Genomic DNA, 20,848 nt, shown 5'->3' on the forward strand with positions numbered 1-20,848 from the left:
TATTATCTACAGCTTTATCTTTGACTTTGAATGTCCCACCTCTGTGCTTTAAGCCACAATGAGATAAACATATCTGCAGCCTCCACCAAGACTTTTTCTGCCTATCACACACTAACAGGAAGGGTGGATCTGACCAGAAAATGAACATTAAACTGGAATAAAGAAAGTTCTGAAGGGCATCACATCAATTAATGATCATTTGCATGATATTCTTTTATATTTTCTTAAAAGTCTCAGGTCAAAAATGGGGGAAAAGGCTGAATCCACCCAGTGTTCAGGAAAGGAAACCGATTTGGGAGAGAAAGTGTGTTTCCATGCTCAATACACTGAGGTCATCATACTCACTTCCTCCTTTTCCTTTCTAAGGTCAAATATTTGTTTCCTCTCTAGAAAGAGAAAACGGATCCTGACCTAGCATAAATATGGCCTAACTTCTATTTCCTCAAAATGGGATATTTTTGTGCTAAAATCAATTTTGACACCCGGCCAAAAATGCAGAGCATTCCCTTCCATTATAATGGTATAAAGAAAGATTTATTCCACACCGGAGGGCTAGTTACAAACATTTTATACACTGACAGTGACAGGGACATTTCTAGTTGTTTTTCATACAACATTTTACAAAACAAAACAAAAAAAATGATTACCTTTTCCAATACAAAACACTAAATATCAGACATATTCAACGGAGTGCTGCAGTCACGACCTCAAAATCTGGAAGACTCATTTGCAACTGGTTCCTTCAAGATTATTCAGTTTTACTTTATTAGTAAATTAAAGGGATAGTTCAGATAATAATTGGAATTTGCTATTAATACACTGCAAAAAACGATTTTTTCTGTTGTTTATAGTCCAAATATCTAAGAAGTCCTAAATCAAGAAGCAATTTTTAGACAAGCAAAACATATAGTCTTGTTTTAAGAGAATAATATATCAAAATTAAGGGAGTTTTTCCTTAAAACATGCTAAATAATCTGCCAATAGGATAAGCAAAATAATCTTGTTTTTCCTTTTGACATAAGATTATTTTGCTTACCCCATTGGCAGATTAGTTTGCATGTTTTAAGGAAAAGCTCACTTAATTTTGGCGTATTATTTCTTAAAACAAGACTATATGTTTTGCTTGCCTAGAAAATGCTTCTTGATATAAGAATTTTTAGACATTTGGACTAGAAACCAGACAAAAAATAATCTACATGAAGCATTTTTTGCAGTGTAGCCACAATTGTGGCCCTTTGTGATCCTGGCACTTTAATAGTTAAACAAAAAGAAAACTAAACATAAACAGACAAAATAAAATGACTCCTGACAATACACTGAGGCCTTAATGAAGTAAAACAGTCAGTCTGTGAACAAAACTCAATATTATTTACAGCATTACCTTTAATCTAGCATTAGAAAAGCAAGTCTAGATTGTTTGTTAACCTTAGGTTTAGCATTCAAATAATGTTTAGGCAGGACAAACTCAATCTTTAGCACTTCCTTAATGACCTCAATGTATTATCAGGAATCAGAGCTATTAACTTTGTTGCCTGTATGCTTTGTTATTTACTCAAAGTGCCAGCAGCTGATGCAATGTAGTGATGATCATCTACATTTCAGATGGCCTGAGAGTGAGCAACTTAATGGCAAAATGTTAGTTGAGCAAACGTTGTGTGATAATCAAAACTTGAAAATAGCACAGACTAAAACAGTTGTTTATTTTTAAAACTACCTTGCTACCAGAAAGCTAGATTAAAACCTTCAGTGTGCGCATGTGCAGTTCGCACTAGTACACCACAAAATGTCCAAGTATCGTCAAGTTATGCTAACCACAGACCTTATTTCACATATAAATAAAAATAATAAAAACCCACAGGATATATTGAAGGAATAGTTCACCCCAAAAAAGGCAATTTCCTTACCATTTATTCACACTGAAGTGGTTCTAAACTTTTATCAACTTCTTTCTTCTGTTGAACACAAAACAAATTATTCTAAAAACTGTTGTGGCCATTGACAGCCATAGCAGGAACAAAAAAAAAAAAATACAATTGAAAACAATAGCTGTTTTTCCCCCCAACATTCTTCAGAATATATTCCCTTGTGTTCACTGGAAACTCAAACAGGTTTTGAAAAAGGATGAGTAAATGATTACAGAATTTTAATTTTTGGGTAAACTATCCCTTTAAGGCAGTGTTTCTCAACCACGTTCCTGGAGGACCACCAGCTCTGCACATATTCCATGTCTCCTTAACCAAACACACCTGATTCAGATCATCAGCTCATTAGCAGAGACTGAAAGACCTGTAATGGGTGACAGACAAAGGAGACATCCAAAACATGCAGTGTTGGTGGGTCTCTAGGAGCGTGGTTGAGAAACACTGCTTTAAGGGAACCAGCCTTCTGAGTTTTGCCATCCTAATCGCATGACTCTGCAGATTTCACATATTATTTCACATATTACAAGTCAATAAAATCACGTCTGAAAATGCAATTAAGACGTTAATTAACTCCATTTTGGTATAGAAGGCCCAGTCTGAGTGAACGCATCCCTGAGAGACCTCGATTTGCACAGAGAAAACGACATGTCTTACTATCGGGAGTGTGTTTCATTCGCTTAAGTAACAGATACAACTGATAAAATCTCCTTTCTGTGACCAAAATAATTGGTTAGTAAATAGAATCTTACATAGTTTGTTCCCTTATAACCTATATTTCCTATATTTCACAAAGCTTTAATACATTTAAGTGGAAACAAGATGGTTAATTCTGAATTAATGTTAAAAAAGCAAAAGCAGCATCAGTTTTTTTGATGTTCCCATGACAGTTTGATGAGTATTGCTGTTTTGAGTGTGTCCTCATATGGTGGTGTACTGACCGAGTGCTTTCTTCAGCTTTTCTGCAATCTACCCAATGAGAACAGAGGAAAACGTCATATATAATGACATAAAGTATGCTGCATTGCATATAGAGATGCACCGATCGGCTGGACATAATCTGGAATTTGGTTCATTTCTGTCTGGACTTGCACACAAACTGCTCTGCAAGAATTTAGTACAACAAAGTCTGTCAGAAGGCAGATATGCTTTAGATGGAGCACATATTACAGACATATTGTACACATTAGAATGACTGAGCACTCACAACCCCCCCCCCCCAAAAAAAAAAAAAAAAAACATGATATCCTGCAAACTTAAACACATTTAACAATTTTTGACCTTCAGTTACCATTCTGTATTCCACCATTTTGTGATGTTAACTTTTCAACAAGAAACTGTAAAGATCAGATTTAAAGTCGACATGAAACGAAATGTTAGTCCTTTTTCTCTATGGTGATGTACATCCAATTTAAATGGTTTCTCAAATGACAAATTGTTTTTAGGGTGATGCATGTTTTTATCCTTTGGGAGCTGACTGGATCATTTGAAGATGGGTGTTGCTGACAAAATGGAGGTTGATGCTAGTTTGCATTCAGCTTTTGAGGATTACTGTCCACCCGAATTACCATCATCAACCACTGGTGCGGAATTCTTTTTAGAGGCCTGATGATGATGAGAAGAAGAAGCTGAATTTTAAAGACTGGATCATATCATATTTGTTTGAACCACTGCCTCCTACAAAATCAGGGCAGAAACGAGGTGATAGCCCCACCCTAAAGGAACGATAGCCCCGCCCTAAAGGAATTCCATGTGACCAGAAGTGAAGTCATTTAGAGGGGCAAGGGAAAGTTATGGTATTTGATTAAAGATCATAAGGGCACAGATAGATACATCGTTTTTAACAAGCACGACTATATACATATATAAATTAGAAGAGAAAACCTTGATTTCATTCTGACTTAAGAGGGTTAGTTCACTCATAACTGAATATTCATCATCATCATCATTTATTCACCCTTCATTTGTCACAAACTTGTCTGAGTTTCTTTTTTCTGTTGAACACAAAAGACGATGTTTTGAAGAAATCTGAAATCCTGTAACCTTTGACTTCGATAGTAGGACAAACAAATACTCTGGAAGTCGATGGTTACAGGTTTCCAACATTTTTCAGAATGTCTTCTTTTGTGTTCAACATAAGAAAGAATCTCAAACATGTTTGTGACAAATGAAGGGTGAATAAATGATGACAGAATTTTTAGTTTTGGGTAAACTATCCCTTTAAAGTCTTCGGCTTGTTTTCATTTTAACTTTGATTTTAAGTCACATGTTTAAAAGTTGGTCAAATTTAGCAGGATATTTGCTGTTTTTGAATCTTATGTGTGGATTATTTGGTTGAATTAAAAAAAAAATAGGGGAAAATTCAGTTTTCAAGGAAATCCAATTTTTTTTCTTTTTGGAGGGTTTTAATGTATGGTTAATGGATGGTTCTGTATTCAGAAAAGTTTAGATGGTATGTTCTTCTAAATTTTCTCAGTATAATGCAAATTAATTACTAGCGCAGCTGCTTTGTTTACAGCACTAACCAAAGAAATGTCATTATTTCTCTATACTGTTCTATACATTCCATGTACAGGCGCAGAGTGAAAGTGCATTTTGACTCAGCCTGTCTATTGTTTTTGTGTTGCACAAGAATGTTTTTATCTAACATATTTTTACAAAGCTAAAGTCACATCATTATGTTTTGAAATTATACAATCCACTTTAAACCACTATCTCCAGTCTGTTTGTTTGGATCGTGATTAAAATGAAGAGGTTGCCACTAATTTGAAATCACTAGCCATGTTTCCACATACATACAGTTGAAGTCAGAATTAATAGCCCCCCTTTAAATTTTTTTTTCGCTTTTAAATATTTCCCAAATGATGTTTAACAGAGCAAGGAAATGTTCACGGTATGTCTGATAATATTTTTTTTTCTGGAGAAAGTCTTACTTGATTTATTTCGGCTAGAATCAAAGCAGTTTTTAATTTTTTAAAAACCATTTTAAGGTCAATATTATTAACCCTTTATGCTATATTTTTTCAATTGTCTACAGAACAAACCATCATTATACAATAACTTGCCTAATTACCCTAACCTGCCTAGTTAACCTAATTAACCTAGTTAAGCCTTTAAATGTCACTTTAAGCTGTATAGAAGTGTCTTGAAAAATATCTAGTCAAATATTATTTACTGTCATCATGGCAAAGATAAAATAAATCAGTTATTAGAAATGAGTTATTAAAACTATTATGTTTAGAAATGTGTTAAAAAAATCTTCTCTCAGTTAAACAGAAATTGGAGAAAAAAATCAACAGGGGGGCTAATAATTCAGGGGGGCTAATAATTCTGACTTCAACTGTATATTTTTATGTGCATTTTATAATAATGCATAATAAATGCTTAATGGAAATGTCAAGATGCGCACACATTTTAAAAATGCACAAAAACGTTTAATAAATAAAAAGAAAGGCATAAACTATGGTGGAAATATGCATAAACTATGATGGAAATACATTTACCGATTAAATTCCATCATGCACATCAAAAAAGTAATGTCATTTTGTTTTAACAGTTCACTATGATAATAAACATGGCTGTAATGGGACGGCATTAATGGACAAACCCGCAGAATGATCTAAAATGTTGCTTTGGTCAGTCTAAAATCCCAAAGTCAAAGTCTGTCATCAAAGTGGTTCTGCATTATTACATCCCAGAACTGTTTTGCGTAGCTGCGCTCCCAAAGTTTTATTATTAGAAGAAATTTATAAGAAAAAGTTGCTTGTCCTTCCACTGCAAATTCCATCTTTCTCATATTTGGCTCCAGTTTATTAGGCAGTGACGAATTTGTTCACTTTGACTCATTGGAAGGAAAGATTGCTTTATTTGCCAATGTTTTATGGAAAATTCCAGTTTAGTGCATACATTTAATTTGCATATTTGGATAGACGCATAGCTACTGACAAAACAAATAAAGATTTCATGTAGTCATATTTAAATAATTTTTTCAGGCTTCTTAGAAAATAACAATCGTAATCAGCCAATTTGCTTGTTAAAAAAAACGATATTCAGAATGAGCCATGAAAAATAAAGATCGGTGCATCTCTAATAACATACGTCACGTTTACGATGTCCTGCCACTCACCGTTTCGTAGAACTTGACCTGCTCCTCCAGGTAGAACTGCATGAGTCTGTTGTAGTCATAGATGCGGTTGCTGTGAAAGTGATTCATCTCCGCTGGAGACACAAGTGGCACAAAGGTCTAACATTACACAAGTGTGATCAACACTATAATTAAAGCCCACAGGTGCAGGTGAGGATAATATCAGACATCTAGCAGAACAGACCACTGTGACAGAGTCTTTCACAGAGAGACTTCACTTACATACCTTGTAATGCGTAAGACATGGTGCTGAGGTTTTTTTCCATTGTGTGTTTGTCTTGCTGGCTGATCTTGTTCGTCGTCACCAAATGATCAGCTTCTTTTACTTTATCAATGGCAGCCTGAGGGAAAAAACATGTTTATGCTCCACGTTGGTATTGCTTAGGTAGAGGGTATAAAGCCTGAGAACACTATTCTAAATTCAGGATTGTTTCTACTGTTCGACTACTAATGAATCGTTGAACAGCTTAAAATGCTTAAAGGGCACCTATTTTACCCTTTTTCAAGATTTAAGAGTGTTTTTTTGTGTCTCCAGAAAGTGTCTGTAAAGTTTCAGCTCAAAACACCCATCAGATTTTTTATTATATATTTCAGAATATTGGAATTGTTCTGCTCTGAACACACTGTAGCGGTTTTTGTTGCCTGTGACTTTAAATGCTATTTCTCCCCGCCCACCGTTCCCACATGCCTGTCAGAGTGTGCCTTAATCTCCGGCTCTGTCAGATAAACACCACAGTGACAGACATGAAGGCAGCAGATCTCAAGTAACGTTTGTGAGAAATACTACAGTAAGAACTTCACCAATGAGTATTTGATGTGTTTGTTGTGGAGTTAATTCAAGCCTTTCGGTGAGTCACACACAATGTCGTTACGAAGTTCACGCACACACACAGTGCACACGTTTAACGTTACACTGTTTTTGCACATCAAATGTGACAGGAGACACGTTAGTATCCACTGCTGTATGGACATCAGTTATGGTAATGTACAAAATAAACATGATTTAACGTCCTTGAACCGGGATTGAACCGTCTTCTTTTATAATTGTACTGATATGCGGCTGTGGTGATAAAGACGATAAAATCACTGTAATTCATTACAAACATGCACCGTTTTAAAAACGTGTTAAACTTGTAAAACTGATTCTTGATCACATTTGATGATGATTGATGATTACAGCGAGCCGAACAGATCTTTTAATCCCAATTGCTTTGTGCATGTTCTGTCTTGTTGATATGAATATATGCGTTACTACAGTGACATGTTAATACGTGGCTATCAATCAATTCGGTGGGCAGGGAAACCGCAATCCTACGTCACTTTGCCGTGGGCCTCAAAATGGGAGGGATTTGGATATTTTTACGGTGGGAAATAAAAAAAGAAAAAAAAAAAAGAGACAGATTGTGTTTATATGGACACATACCAGCACACAGATCTGTCCAAACAGCTTACATATGATTTTCATCATAGGTGCCCTTTAATAAATGAATGAACAATTGAAATATAATTTTAATTATAAGTGGTTCTTTAAAATATTTTGTCCCTTCTGTTTCCACCACTACATTCTCTATTACAAACATTATCTAATTTAATATTCCATCTTAAAAGAAAACACTAGGACATTTTTCCACAGTATTTCCTACTATGGGCTCTATTTTAACGATCTAGGCTCAAAGTCTAAAGCGCATGGCCCAAAAGCATTATGGGCATGTCCAAATCCACTTTTGCTATTATAAGGATGGAAAAATACAGTTTGCACTATGGTGCATGGGGACAACAGGGTTGTGCTTATTCTCTTAATAAATTATGGGTGTGTTTCGAGAATAACGTGCATTAAACCAATCAGAGTCTCATCTCACATTCCTTTAAGAGTGAGTTACGTTGCGCCAAATCTAAGCTTGTTTGTAATAAAACAAATATAAATATATATAAATAAATAATATAAATATAACTTTTTTTCGCCGAAATGCTACAGAACAAACCATTGTTGTCCAATGACTTGCCTAATTAACCTAACTTATATAATTAACCTAGTTAAGCCTCTAAATTGCACTCTAAGCTGAATACTAGTATCTTTTAAAACAACTAGTGAAATATGTACTGTCATCATGGCAAAGACAAAAGAAATGAGCTTTTATGAATAAGTTATTAAAACTATTTCATTTAAATAAGTGTTTAAAAAAATCTGGGAATTGTAAGTTGCTTGCTGTTTTGAATACAAGTAAATGTATTAATCATAAAAGAAGAATTTATGACATAATAAATATACTGAATAATGAATCCAAATGTACTTTATTTCAGTTATTTTATTTGTGACATCACTGAATTTTGATTCGTAAATTCAAAAACGCAACACAATTATCTTTAAACTGAATAACTTGCATTCTATTAATCAATTCAATTAAATTCTCATTAATAAATTAAATAAACACTACTAAATGCATTAATGCACACTGATTGTTACCTTGTGAACTCCTACTGTGTCAGGGAAGCAGCCCAGTAGTCCCTTGTATTCGGTGTTTGTTTCCAACAGGAAATGAAGATCTTTCTTTGGCTGTCAAACAAAATGTTATCATATGAAAGCCAGATATAACGGCTTAAACTCGTGGACAATACTAAAACCAGCAATCTCGGATGTTGTTATCACAGTGCAGCCTTGATGGTTACAATTCTATCAAACTGTGGAAACAGCAGTGCAGGAAGGGAGGAAACCTGCTAACGAGGAGTGAATGGCAATGGTGGAGGTTCAAGGACTGAACAGTTTTTGAAGTATTTTTCATACCTGAGCTGCAATGACTTCCGCTATTTCCTCATACGTTTTCCCTGTTGCAGTTAATGCTTCTGTCAGAGTTGATTCCCCTTAACATAAAAAACAAACACATGATTAGGTGAACTAAAAGATTTTTGTGTGTAAAATGTGTAATATTTGTGAACATGTCTATGTTTAAAGAGACAGTTCACCCCAAAAATGAATCATCTACTTAGCTGCAATTGGATCCAAACCATTATGAGTTTCTTTTTATTCTGATGAACACAAAAGAAGATATTTTGGAGATTGTTGGAAACTGGTAGCCATTGACTACTGTTTTCCAACATTCTTCAAAATATCTTCTTCTGTGTTTAACAGAAAACAGAAACTCATAAAGGTTTGGAATCACTTAAGGAGGAGTAAATTATTAATATATTTTCTTTTTTGTGCAAACTATCCCTTAAACCAATGGTCTCAAACTAACTTCCTGGAAGTTGCAGCTCTGCGTAGTTTAGCTTCAACCACCTCCAACTCAGACCTGTTTAGTAGTCTATTGTAATCTTAAACACCTTGATTAGTAATCTTGACCTTCTGCTTGATTAGGGTTGAAACAAAACTGTGCAGAGCTGTGGCCCTCCAGGAATCGAGTTTGAGAACTATGCTTCAAACCAACAAATCTCCAGGCTCTTACTCGGGTATCCGCTGCTGTTGAAAACTGATGACAAGTTCTGAAATGCTTTTCCGATCTGCCGATACTCCTTTTGCAATGCTGTTGGTTCAAAACAGAAGATTTTTTTCCATGGGCAAATCACTAGATAGTAACAGTGATGAAATCATCTGCTTATAATAATTAATATATAGAAAATATGGAGAACTTACGGCCTGTACACCTTTTCCAGTGAAGATTCCCAACTGCCAGCAATTCTTTAACACTGTTGTCCATAGATCTGGTAAACTGATTGTACACTTCATACTTCTGCTCCCTGTAAACATAGCAACACAGAAGCATTGTTTTAATAAATAAATATGTTAGAATGCATTTATTATATCACTTGTTGATAAGATTTGACATTTTACAAAGAATGCACATATATAAATAATTAAATAAAATTTGTTTAAATCGTATTCTTTTAAATCAAAAGATTATATTTGTATTTTTTATTTTGTATTTAGCGATGAGTAAGCACACAAAAACAGGATTAATTTAAAATATTTATTTGTAACAATTTAATATAATTTACTGTTAATTTAATACATCCTTGATAAACAATTCAAGGATTCATTTATTTAAAAAATACTCTTATATTGTATTAATTTAATTAATTGTATTAATTTAATTAATTTATAGCAGTGATTTTATGTACTTTCAACTTTCTTGGTAAAATAAATTAATAAACTGAGTTCACAAAACAAAAAAATATGGGTTTACAATTGAGCAGGATCTATCTCTGAATCCAAATCAGGATTTAATATAATTTAATATAATAATTTTAATATTTACTGTCAGTGCTGATCAATTTAATCCACGCTTTATGAATAAAAGTAATCATTTGTAAATAAAAAAATAAAAAAAAAGAACAAAAAACTAACTGACCCCAATCAGAATATTTCATTTATTAATAATTAACCAAAATTATAACTAACATTTAACATTATAAACATGAAAAAATGACAGTTTTATATAAATAGTTTTAAAATATATATATTTCAGAGGAAAATATCAGCTTACACTTGAGCAGGATCTAACTCTGGGAGCTCTGGATCAATGGTAGAGAAGATTTTCACTCCCACTGTTTCATCTTTCTCCGCTTTCCGCTTCCCTAGTTTCCACTCCTAATAAAAACAACAAACAAAACATGTTTTACAACACACCCGACTGCCATGAGGAGCATACCTATTCGCCAGCCAAAGTTAATATTTAACAGTGAAACATTTCTTAAAAGAATTACTGGAGGGAAAAATCACCTCTGTTTCGAACACCCAGAGTGAGCCCAAAAGCTATTAGCTAGCTAGCAAATGTAAACATTAGCAACAACCTGATTTGTCAAACAATGTGATTGTTTTAATGTGTATTTAAACTACCAGTAAATATGGTAACATGTTTTTTGAAAGATGATCATCTGACATTGAAGGCTAGTGAAATGGTAGTACAAATTTGAAAGAGAAAACCTAAAAACCTTTAATAATATTTCACAACATTACTGTTTTATTGTTAAAATAAATGCAGCATCGGTGAGCACACTGTAAAAAAATAATTAACATGCTCTGAATTAACACTTTAGTTTATTTACGGGTGTGAATTGCATAATGTAGACCTCTCCTCTGTCAACTTTTGATGCTGAAAACTCAACTTACAGTTTAACAAAGTGACCTTTATTGACATTTTAGTAGTCTGAAAGAATATACTGCCTAATAAATAAAACAAAGAATTAATTTTTTGTAAAAAAGCATAAAAAGGTAGTTTATAAATCACCAGTTTTTATTATTGCGGTTCATTATTATCAGTTTTTTTAATACCATAATTTACAACACCAACCCATAAACCAACAAATGTCACTTTTTCAAACTTTTCAACATCAAAATTTGTTGGAGGAATGATCAAAGTCCAAAAGCATATATGAATGGATGAAAAAAAAAACATAGAAATCACTAAATAAGGAAAACTTTTAACATTAATTTACAGATATTTTTGCAGTGCAAAAGAGACTAGGCATGGGCTGGTAAGATTCAGATGATATAATAACCTACAGTATGGATAAAAATATCACTGTTTCACAGTATCATGGTATTGCGATTACTGCTCTAAAATATCTTATTTTTAAATGTCTGGGTAAAAAAAAGTACTTTTTTCCCTATTGAACACAGTATACTGTTGCCCTAAAAACTACCCATAAAAATGTAAACGTAAACATAACCCATAAAAAACATACAAAAAAACCCTAACATATACCGTACTAATGAAATAACAGAAGAATCAAAAATTACTTTATTTAAAAAAATGAAAAAAAAAAAACACTCATAAATCTTAATCAAATCATAATTATCGAATTGTATAAATTGTGGTTTTAAATACTTAAAATAAATAATACAACTTTCTTCATTAAAAAAAAGTCAACTGAATAAATTAAACAATAAAATATTAGTTTACAACTCTGATTCCAATATAATTTTTAAATAATTTGCTGATCAAATAATAAAAGTAATATTTTGTAAAAAAAAATAATATAAATAAATTCTTACTGACCTTAATATTTTGAATGACCATCATTTTTCATAATACTTCTTATTGACCATAATTTACACCACCAACCCATTTACCACTTCAAACTATAAAAAATGTCAATAAATGTCACTTTTTCAAACTTTTTAACATCAAAAGATGTTGGAGGAAAGATCACGTCCAATAAAGCAATTCAAAAGCATATATGAATGAATGAATGAATGAATGAATGAAGAAAAAAATAGGAATCACTAATTAATGAAAACTTCCATTAATTTACAGATATTTTTTACAGTGAAAAAGAGACTAGGCATGGACCCATATAAGATTCTGATGGTATGATTACCTATGGATAAAAAAATTCAGTTTTTTTTAAATGTCTGGGTAAAAAACAACAAACTTTTTTCCCTATTGAACACAGTATACTGTTGCCCTAAAAACTACCCATAAAAACTGTAAACGTAAATGTAAACCATAATAAAAAAACTTAAATATACTGTAGAATTGGTATAACAAAACATTTTTGTGGTTTTAAAACCTTGACTTTTCTACGGAGACTCGGAAGGGACGTGATGGTGGGGAAAAAAACTAGGTGGGAAAAAAAAAACAATGATAGGAAAATATATATATATATTGAAGTTTTTGCGTTCCCTTGCAAAGATTGTGTTATGTTGCAAAGATGTTTTGCGAAGGAATGCAAAGATGTTTTGCAAAGTTTTGTTTCTCGTTTTGTTTTGTTTGATAACAGAGGTGTCATTTAATGCACAAATTTATAATGAAAGCATTCCATTACTTCAACTGTTTGTGCTCATTTAGGAGAAAATTAGTTGTGTTCAAAATAAAAAACGCAGTTTGAAGAAGTTTACATATTATTAAGTGTATTTGTCTGTGTAAACACACACTCGAATCCTAAAGCGTCCTGCACGGTAAACCTTAAAACCGATTACCATCTCATTCCTAAAATCAAAAATCCTGAATAATTTCAAGGTTTCCAAACTTTCGACTGGCAGTGTACATTGAGCAAATACACATTTGAGCAAATGCACCTTCTCGTCTCTGTAGTTAAGGAACAGCTGAAAAACTTCGCTGTTTGAGATTACAGGATGTCGGCACATCCGGGACATCCAGCCCTGCAGGCGCTCCATGCGCATTTTGATAAATTCCTCTTCAAATCGGCCTAAAGAGGAATGGAAGACAGATGCTAGACAGTCTCCAAGCAAAAAACCTGTTCTTTGTTGACAAAATTAAACAATAAGCAGATGGATTTTTTTCCCCTTTGCTCACCTGTAACCTGTTTGTCGGGCAGACCTGGGACTGGCAAAGCACAGGCAAACTTCTCCACAAGCCTCTCATATAACCAATCAAAGTGTTTGTATCTGTGATTGACCGGTCTGTTTGTAGTCTGAAAAAGAATTCGGACAGCTTAGCCAAAATGGCAGAGACCCAATATTGATATAAAAGGTGTTTCGAAGAAACTTACATTAGGTGTGATCTGGTATTCAATGTAGCTCTTCAGGCCATACATTTTTGAGCCCTTTTTGGGATCAGCCACTACACAATCTAACTGTGTTTGTGGATATAACCATACTGGACCAACCTCGCCTGGCTGCAAAAATAAACATTCAGCATTTCCTCAGTGAAATGGAGCAATCATACTAAAAGAATGGTTCACTCAAAATTGAAGGTTTCCTCAATATTTAAATCACCCAGTATTTAGAAAAAACAATCTCCAGTATTTAGAAAAAACAGCTTAAAAGGAAAAATTTCAAGCTCTTTCTCTATATCTTAAATACATTAAGTGAACAAGGTTCAACTTAAGCAAATTTTTATTGTCTAAAATCCAAATTAAAGCAGCGTCATTGCATAACTAGCAAAAGCCTCTTATATTGTGCTCTCTCTATCTCTCTGGACATAAAAGCTAACTATTCATTTAATAATGTACCTAACAAATAAGCACTTGATATAAAACAAACCCTAAGTTGATTATTCAGTTATGATCTGATAAATTCTGTTATTGTTAACTCTAATCAACCAATCGCCAGGCATCACATGACAATGTCAAATAACTCACATAAACAGACAGTCTGTCATTTCCTTTAGTTACATGCTTGGTAAGGAGATACACTTCTGGGTTTGGGGTCTTGGAAAACCCTGGAAACCTATGGGTCATAAAGTCTGTATGAGTATCTTTCAATATTCATCTGTTAAATGGTTTTATTAGCAGTTATTATTTAATAAAAGATTACTTGTTGAGAGATAATTTCATTGTGGAGTGACCTCCACTCCGTTGCATGGTTCCCCCATCTTCCGCCTGCGAGCCTCCATAACCATCAGTCGACTTTCCATCATCAGAATCATCATCCCATTCCTCATCGAAGGAATACACAGAACCTACAGTCACGACACAACAAATCATCATCTCATACATACTTTAAATTCATGAGTGTTAACAACCATTATTACATGTTCAGGTTAGCAACCTGGACCTACAGTATATATTTAAAATAGTGTTGTCAAATGATTAATTGTGATTAAATCACATCTAATAAAAAAGTTTGTATTTACATAATATAAGTATACACGTGTACTCTGTATATTTATGAATATATTTGTATAAACGCACACATACTATACATATAATACAAAAGGAGATTTTTTTCAACACATTTCTAAACATAATAGTTTTAATAACTCATCTCTAATAACTGATTTATTTTATCTTTGCCATGATGACAGTAAATAATATTTGACTAGATATTTTTCAAGACACTTCTATACAAATCCTAAAGTGACATTGTCATCTTAAAGTGACATTTAAAGGCTTAATTAGGTTAATTAGGTGAACTAGGCAGGTTAGGGTAATTAGGCAAGTTATTGTATCACGATGGTTTGTTCTGTAGACAAAAAATTGCTTAAAGGGGCTGATAATTCTGACCTTAAAATGGTTTAAAAAAACAAAACTGCTTTTATTCTAGATGAAATAAAACAAATAAAACTTTCTCCAGAAGAAAAAATATTATCAAACATACTGTGAAAATTTCCTTGCCCTGTTAAACATCATTTGAGAAATATATAAAAAAAGGAAAAAACAAAAACAAAAAACAAACAAAGGGAGGCTAATAGTTTTGACTTCAACTGTAAATATAATTATATATTTTTTATATTAATATTTATTTATATTAATATAAATATATTTTGAACTTTTATTTTGAAGGAGATTAATCACCATTGATAATTTGACAGCACTAATTTAAAACTCTCCTGATATTTTAATAACAACAACAACTTGTATCATTTCTGAAACTTGAAGTGGTTCAATGCAATTTGTGCATTTGATTTTACCATCAGTGTATGAGCACTGTTGCTAAATACATTCAGCATCAGGCTCTTATTCACAACCAAATAAATCTTATTAAATGTTTCACTTTAAAAAAGTGTTTTAAATGATTATATTAATCTTGTGCACTGCTTTAGAAATACAATTATTTGTGCTGACTGTCAAGCTAAAATGTGAAAACGATTGTTTTAAAAATGATTACGATCCAACTATAACTGTAGTGTTTTTCAATATTACATTTAAAATAATTTACAAGAAATACATGATGTTTCAATAGAAATAGCATTTTAGTGTACCACTACTGCTTGTCATTAGTTTTAGCAGTACATTTCAACAATATTTTAAAGACAAAAAAAAAAAAAAACATGCTAAAATTATGCATTTCGACTTAACTAGTTAAAAAAATTCAGCTGAATGTAATTAATCTAAATTACACTTTTACTTAATTGTGAAAAAAATTAATTAATTAATGAAAACATTTTTATTCAGTTTGACATATAACTTGTTGGGCATATTAACAATATATACACTACCAGTCAAAAGTTTGGGGTCAGTTTTTTTTCTTTTTTTTTTTTTAAAGAAAATATGGTTAAACTTTATAATAACTACACACTATGAATCATTTATTAAGCATTAGCATCTAATGAATTCATTATTTGTTAAGCATTAACTACATTAATAAACATTAGTAAGCAGTTTATAACTGCCGCTACAAATGCTGTATTCTTGATTTTTTTAATGTGCTTAATAATTGTACTTTCATAATTTGTGACTGGCTGATTTTTCACGACTAAATTCAGTATTGCATTATTTACAAACCATTTTTATTTAAGAGTAGTTGGAGGTTTTTAAGAACATTCAGAATGAGTCAGTAAATGATTAATAAACTACTCAAATTAACGTTTATATATTTTATTATTCAGGCATATAGTAATTGTATGTAATAAATGCTTTATTAACTCAACTTCATGCAGTTTTGTGACCTAAAGTGAGGACTGTTTATGCTTTATAAATCCCTTATAAATGACAATTAAAGGCTTGGTATCAATTGAACAATAATCTTTGCAATCTTATATAAAAAGTTAAATTACTTTAAAGTTTAAAGTTAAAACTGTTAAAGTTTAAATATTGCTGAATAACAGGAGTGTCAAAATATAACATATATGACAATTGAATAAAACAACAACAAAAATATAATAATTTAACAATATAATAGGATGCAATGTTTAAACTGCACAGTAATTTTTTTTTAGATAAGGTTGCAAATATTTATTTTTCATTTGAAGTACAGTTTCATCTGTGAACCTTCAAACGAATAGAAATTAATAAAGTCGTTTATTTTCTTTTTTTGCTGTTTAGAATTTAACCGAGCCTTTAACTGTCATTTATAAGGGATTTATAAAGCATAAATAGTCCTCACTTTAGATTAGGTCACAAAACTACATGAGGTTGAGTTAATAAAGCATTTAGTAACATACAAATTAACTATTAGTATATGCCTGAATAATAAGATATATGAATATTAATTTGAATAGTTTATTAATCATTCACTAACTCATTCTGAATGAAACCACCAGCTATGCTTAAATAAGTGGTTTGTTAATAATCCAATACTTAATTTAGTAACGAAAAATAAATCAGTAACAAAATATGAAAGTACAATTATTAAGCACATTATAAATGTGGTTGTAAGTCAAGAATACAGCATTTGTAGCTGCAGTTATAAACTGCTTACTAACGTTTATTAATGTAGAGTTAATGCTTAATAGATAATAAATTCACTATTTGCTAATGCTTAATAAATGATTCATAGTGTGTAGTTATAAAGTGTTACAGAAAAGGATTCTGTATCTTTAAATAACTGCTTTATTATTGTATGTAGTTTCAAATGAAATAATTACTCCGGTCATTATAGCTTTTATTACTATTACCATTAATAATAATAATAATAATAATAATAATAATAATAATAATAATAATAATAATAATAATAATAATAATAATAATAATAATAATAATAATAATAATAATAAATATTAGAGTGATCTCTGAAGGATCATGTGACTCTGAAGACTGGAGTAATGAAGCTGAAAATGCATCTGTAAAATCACTGGAATACATTTTTAAATTAAATGATAACTGATAATAGTGCAATAACATTTCACAATTTTACAATTTATACTGTATTTTTGATTAAATAAATGCAGTCTTGGTGAGCAGGATAAGGAGTTAAACATTTAAAAACCCTACTGACCCCAAACATTTAACTGGTAATGTATATGCAGCCCCAAAATACTAATTAATTAACTGCCATTTTAAACCTTTACACACTGCAACTAATCCAAACCACTAAGTTTTACCCATTTGTCAACATTTAAAGCATTGATAGTACAATGTTACTATATTCACATTTTTACACAAGATTTTTTAAATAAGGAACATTATTCCACCCATTTAAATTTTTTTCCACAAAAGCAATCTTAAAACTTTAAAGTAGCATGTAAATAAACTTTTTTAAAACTTACTTCGAATAGGACACAAAAAGGTGCATTTGTTTTGCATTTCTAAATGAAGTAACCTTTTCAAAAAGTAAGCTAAAGTGTTATGTAAATCTTTTTCACTAATGTTCTTATATTGGAATGCATGTGGAGGGGCCAGAAAAGGATCTGCTGTGCAAATGTGAATATATTGCTCTCAGCTGTGGGAAGCATGTTTCAGAACAACTCAGCTGTGTAACAGGCAAAGACAACAAAGACAACTGTAGTCATTATTATAGCATACCACTGAAACTTCAAGTTCAGTACTTGCCTACCTTGAGTGTGTAAAAAGCTTATTTATGACTGTATCCATGATCACTGAAAGATCTTGATAACTGAGAAAGTTCAAAGTTCTCATAACAAAGCAAACTTAGTGCTGTAACTCTTATTGACAGAACACGTACTGAAATAACAATAGCATCACTACCCAGTGGGCACCTTGATGTCAAAGTCGAAAAAGCAAATAAATTTAATGTCAAAACGTGACGTCCATTTGACATCCACACATTGATGCCCTTTTGAAACAACACCAAAACAACAACACAAAAAGTAATATAATAGGAAAGCATTATTCATCTCAAAGGTTCAATTCCAAATTTACACTGGATTTTGTGTCCTTACAATACATGTAAACTACCTTGATGCCATAACAACATCTAATATTGGTGTCCGAATACACGCGAAACAGTTTTGACATGTTTTTTTTTTATTGACATTAAATCGACCTGCATTTTTGACATCTTTTAAACGTTTTTTTTATTATTGATTTGACAATCAGTTCGACATCAAGGTGCCCATTTGGCAAACACTTTTTAAACTAAATTTACTTGAGCTTATATACTTCCAGTTCAAAGTCTTTAGTTGGTCTCTGAAAGTCTCTTACACTCTACAATGTTGTATTAATAAATGATTATTGCAATTTACATATTAGCAAACTTAAGTATTATTACAATTAAAATAATTGTATATTATCAGAGTTCAATACTGAATTTTCAGCAGCCATTACTGCAATTCTAAGTTCAATTTTTATTCAAGTTTATTTGTATAGAGCTTTTAACAATAGTTACTGTTCCAAAGCAGCTTTACAAAAGGTATACATTAGTCAAAATCAGAAATGTTAAGGTGTTGTCTATACTGTGAAGAGTATATAAACATTGTGTCACATGATCTTTCAGAAATCATTCTTACTTAACCAAATCTTGCTAGGTTTGAAGGGTAGTCCACATATACTGTATAATCAATGATCAATTATTCCTGACAGCATATGTTTTTAGGGCATTGTAACTTATTAAAATAAGTTAACCATGTTCTAACTTAATTTTATAAATTAAGCTAGCTGTTTTATCATTTAAACATAATATAAGTTCAATGGACTCATAAGGTTGATTTGATTCAGCTTACAAATTTAAGGCAACCAGGAATTTCTTTACAGTGTAGTACTTTCATGAAGGTTGTACTATAAATAATATCTTCTTACCATTATTGCCTGCTGGTTCCTGTTCAGTGTAATTCCAGTTGTCTGCAGGGTAGCTGTTAGACCATGTTGTGGCAGTCCAAGCCTCATTTCCATTAACCCCCTAAATAAAACAACAACAACAAATATTCGTTCTTGTGAACAAATCAACATCCATGTTGAACCTTCGCTTCAAATTGGAGATCTCTGGAATACTCAACATAATCTCACGCAATTTGTAACTTTTTGATTAAGTGTCTAATTCGTATGAATTCATACGATCACAATTGTCCAATTTAGTATGATTTGCTTATCCCCCAATGATGATTGGGTTTATTGGAGGGGTTGGGTGCCACGTCTCCTTTTTAAAACAGTACATTTTCTTACAACTGAACTTTTACGAATTAGCCACAAAACTGACAAAGCGTAAAATAGTTACGTTTCCTTGTGAAATCAGGCTGGAATATTTTATCTTTAGTATGTCACTAACTCATTTAAGTTCCCCCCAAAAAACGTCTGGCCGTTCACAAAAAATAAACATGTTAGACGACAGGATATTGTGGAGAATATAAGTTGATAAGTGAAGTTTATTTATAAACTCATTTCGAGAGGATCATGTGCTTACGATTGATCACGGCTGGTCCTGCATTAGCCAATTCATGATTCACCAATCAGACGATTCCTAAATCACCAAAAATCACCTAAGTTCCAAACCACAGTCATCTTCGTTTTGAAGAACTCCCCCTTCCACCCCTACTCCTCCTCCTTTCCTATAGGTGACACGGCAGTCCAATGGTTAGCACTGTTGCCTCACAGCAAGAACGTCACTGTTTCTAGTCCTTATTAAGCCAGTCAACGTTTCTGTGTGGAGCTTACATGTTCTCCCCTTGTTTGTTTGGGTTTCCACTGGGTCCCCCGGTTTCCTCCCACCATCCAAAAACATGTGATTTAAGTTAATTGACTAATCCAAATCAGTACCATAGACTTGCTCCATGTAAATAGTTATCTCTTCATAGCAATCCCTAATTGGACATTAGCTACAAACAGGAGGGGAGTTCTCGAGATCTACCTGAGCTCAAACCCCCCTCTCGCCCTGCAAATGGGGAGCCCCAGGCTTGAGGATCTTATGAGCTCAGGGCTCTTTCCGGGGACAGCATGCCAAACACTCTTTATAATCAATCATCAGCTAAGTGTGAACTCTTGAACTGACAGAAAGTGTCATGGTTTGGGGATGTTTTCTGCAGCAGGAGTTTGGCTTCTTATAAAGCTCAATGGCAGATTGAGTGCAAATGTTTATCAAAAACTCCGTCATCACATGCTTCCTTGCTTTCATTTATTGGCCAAAATCAGCCAGAAATGTCCATGCAGGATAATGAGACTTCTTGTGGAAAAAAAGGTGAAGCAGTTCCTTTTGTGTACAAAATAGTGTTTTTCTTTTATTTTATTTTATTTCATTTAATATTTACTTTACTCTGTTCTACTAGAATCA

At 32.4% G+C, this 20,848-nt stretch overlaps 1 protein-coding gene across 1 annotated transcript in view; it reads right to left on the reverse strand.

The window, feature by feature from the left end:
* Nucleotides 1–512: 512 nt before the first annotated feature.
* Nucleotides 513–20,848, reverse strand: part of snx9a (sorting nexin 9a) — a 32,991-nt gene continuing 12,655 nt past the window's right edge. The window contains exons 5-18 of the mRNA XM_056476593.1: nucleotides 19,384–19,483; nucleotides 14,279–14,423; nucleotides 14,104–14,191; nucleotides 13,513–13,638; nucleotides 13,317–13,434; nucleotides 13,079–13,209; nucleotides 10,542–10,645; nucleotides 9,692–9,795; nucleotides 9,504–9,581; nucleotides 8,846–8,922; nucleotides 8,528–8,617; nucleotides 6,290–6,404; nucleotides 6,046–6,137; nucleotides 513–2,888 (exon numbers count right to left, since the gene is read on the reverse strand). Of these exons, the coding sequence (XP_056332568.1) occupies nucleotides 2,841–2,888; nucleotides 6,046–6,137; nucleotides 6,290–6,404; nucleotides 8,528–8,617; nucleotides 8,846–8,922; nucleotides 9,504–9,581; nucleotides 9,692–9,795; nucleotides 10,542–10,645; nucleotides 13,079–13,209; nucleotides 13,317–13,434; nucleotides 13,513–13,638; nucleotides 14,104–14,191; nucleotides 14,279–14,423; nucleotides 19,384–19,483 (1,416 nt within the window). The 3' untranslated portion in view covers nucleotides 513–2,840. The remainder of the gene's footprint in view (nucleotides 2,889–6,045; nucleotides 6,138–6,289; nucleotides 6,405–8,527; nucleotides 8,618–8,845; nucleotides 8,923–9,503; nucleotides 9,582–9,691; nucleotides 9,796–10,541; nucleotides 10,646–13,078; nucleotides 13,210–13,316; nucleotides 13,435–13,512; nucleotides 13,639–14,103; nucleotides 14,192–14,278; nucleotides 14,424–19,383; nucleotides 19,484–20,848) is intronic.

Source organism: Danio aesculapii, chromosome 17 (assembly GCF_903798145.1).
Source record: "Danio aesculapii chromosome 17, fDanAes4.1, whole genome shotgun sequence".
Classification (NCBI taxonomy): Eukaryota; Metazoa; Chordata; class Actinopteri; order Cypriniformes; family Danionidae; genus Danio; species Danio aesculapii.